This window comes from the organism of the source record quoted next (assembly GCF_019968985.1).
Source record: "MAG: Porospora cf. gigantea B chromosome Unknown PgB_NODE_9579_length_1271_cov_435.763, whole genome shotgun sequence".
NCBI classification, from domain to species: Eukaryota; Apicomplexa; class Conoidasida; order Eugregarinorida; family Porosporidae; genus Porospora; species Porospora cf. gigantea B.
This window is the reverse complement of record NW_027179360.1, coordinates 1-1,271: the sequence shown is the minus strand read 5'-3', so window position 1 is coordinate 1,271 and position 1,271 is coordinate 1. Positions and strand designations below refer to the sequence as shown.

Here is a 1,271-nt window from a genome sequence, read left to right as displayed (position 1 = left end):
ACGGATCCTACCAGTTTGAGAGACAGGAGGAGACATTCAAGGAAAGCACCCTGCCCAGGGCTCACGAAGCTTATCCCGCTCCACCCTCTCTCAGGAACTACAACATCACTGAAGACCCCTCCGCTCCACACACAATGGTCCCCGCACCGACATCGACTCCGATCACCACCCCTGCGCCTCAAACCTCACCCGGTGGGGAAAACCCCCAGCCGCCCCTTACGGAACCACACACCGAGGGCGGCAACAACCACCGGCCTGAAGGCCCGGCTAAAAAGACGGATGGCAAGCAGGGAGAAGTGGTGGAAATTAAGGACTCTAACGCCTCCGAAGCCACGCAGATGGCCCTCCAGCAGCTCCTCAGCAGATACGATGGGCTCTGGAGGGGGGGGCGCCGAGGCAAAGCCCGGGTTATGAGCCATCGTATCCACGCCACTTCGGATCGGCCAATCGTGACTCGCCCCCGATCGTTCACTCCAGCCCAGCAACGAGTACTACAAGAAGAGCTCCAATCCATGAAGGAAGCCGGAGTCATCGAGCCCTCGAACTCGCCGCATGCAAGCGAGATTGTCCTTGTTAAGAAGAAGGATGGAGGCTGGAGAGTTTGCATTGACTACCGTAATGTGAATGATGTAACGATCCCTGACCAGTACCCACTGCCACGAATCGCGGACCTCATCCGGGAGGTCCGGCAATCGCGTTACTTTGTAGCGTTGGATCTTCGTGCAGGTTATTGGCAGGTTAGGATGGAGCCGAGTAGCATTCCCTACACGGCTTTCCGGTGTACGGGAGGTTTGTACCAGTTCACTGTCATGCCCTTCGGGCTGCGCAACGCGCCAGCCACCTTCCAGCGGATGGTTGACTGCCTTTTAGGTGATATGAGGTACGAGGGGGTTTTAGCCTACCTCGATGACATACTGGTACATGGGACCACCGAAGAAGAGACTATGAGACGACTGGAGGAGGTGCTCCGGCGGCTCTCCGCGGCTGGGTTGACGCTCAACCTAGCCAAGTGTACCTTCTTCCCCAAGCGGCTCCACTACCTGGGCCAAGTGATCGAAGATGGACATCTGCTGCCTGATCCAGGCCGTGTCCTACAGCTGCGAGCGTGGAAGGTTCCCCATACCTTGACGGAACTACGCAGCCTCCTCGGTCTCTTCGCCTATTACCAGGACTTCATACGGGACTACGCGGCCATTATGGCCCCGCTCCACGCTCTCCTCCGTGCTCCTACTGCGCCACTCCCAAGGGCCCCCAAGAAATCAGGGCAGGTC

At 58.3% G+C, this 1,271-nt stretch overlaps 1 protein-coding gene across 2 annotated transcripts; it reads left to right on the top strand.

Annotated features, from left to right (window-relative positions):
* Positions 1 to 94: 94 nt before the first annotated feature.
* KVP17_000601 (uncharacterized protein) lies at positions 95 to 1,271 on the top strand (the record flags this gene model as incomplete). Of its 2 annotated transcripts, none has more annotated exons than XM_068515262.1 (1): positions 95 to 1,268. In XM_068515262.1, a coding segment is annotated over one exon (1,174 nt), but the record flags the coding sequence as incomplete, so codon positions are not given. The 2 variants fall into 2 exon arrangements, with proteins under 2 accessions (XP_068370973.1, XP_068370974.1); XM_068515263.1 differs by having other exon boundaries at positions 135 to 1,271.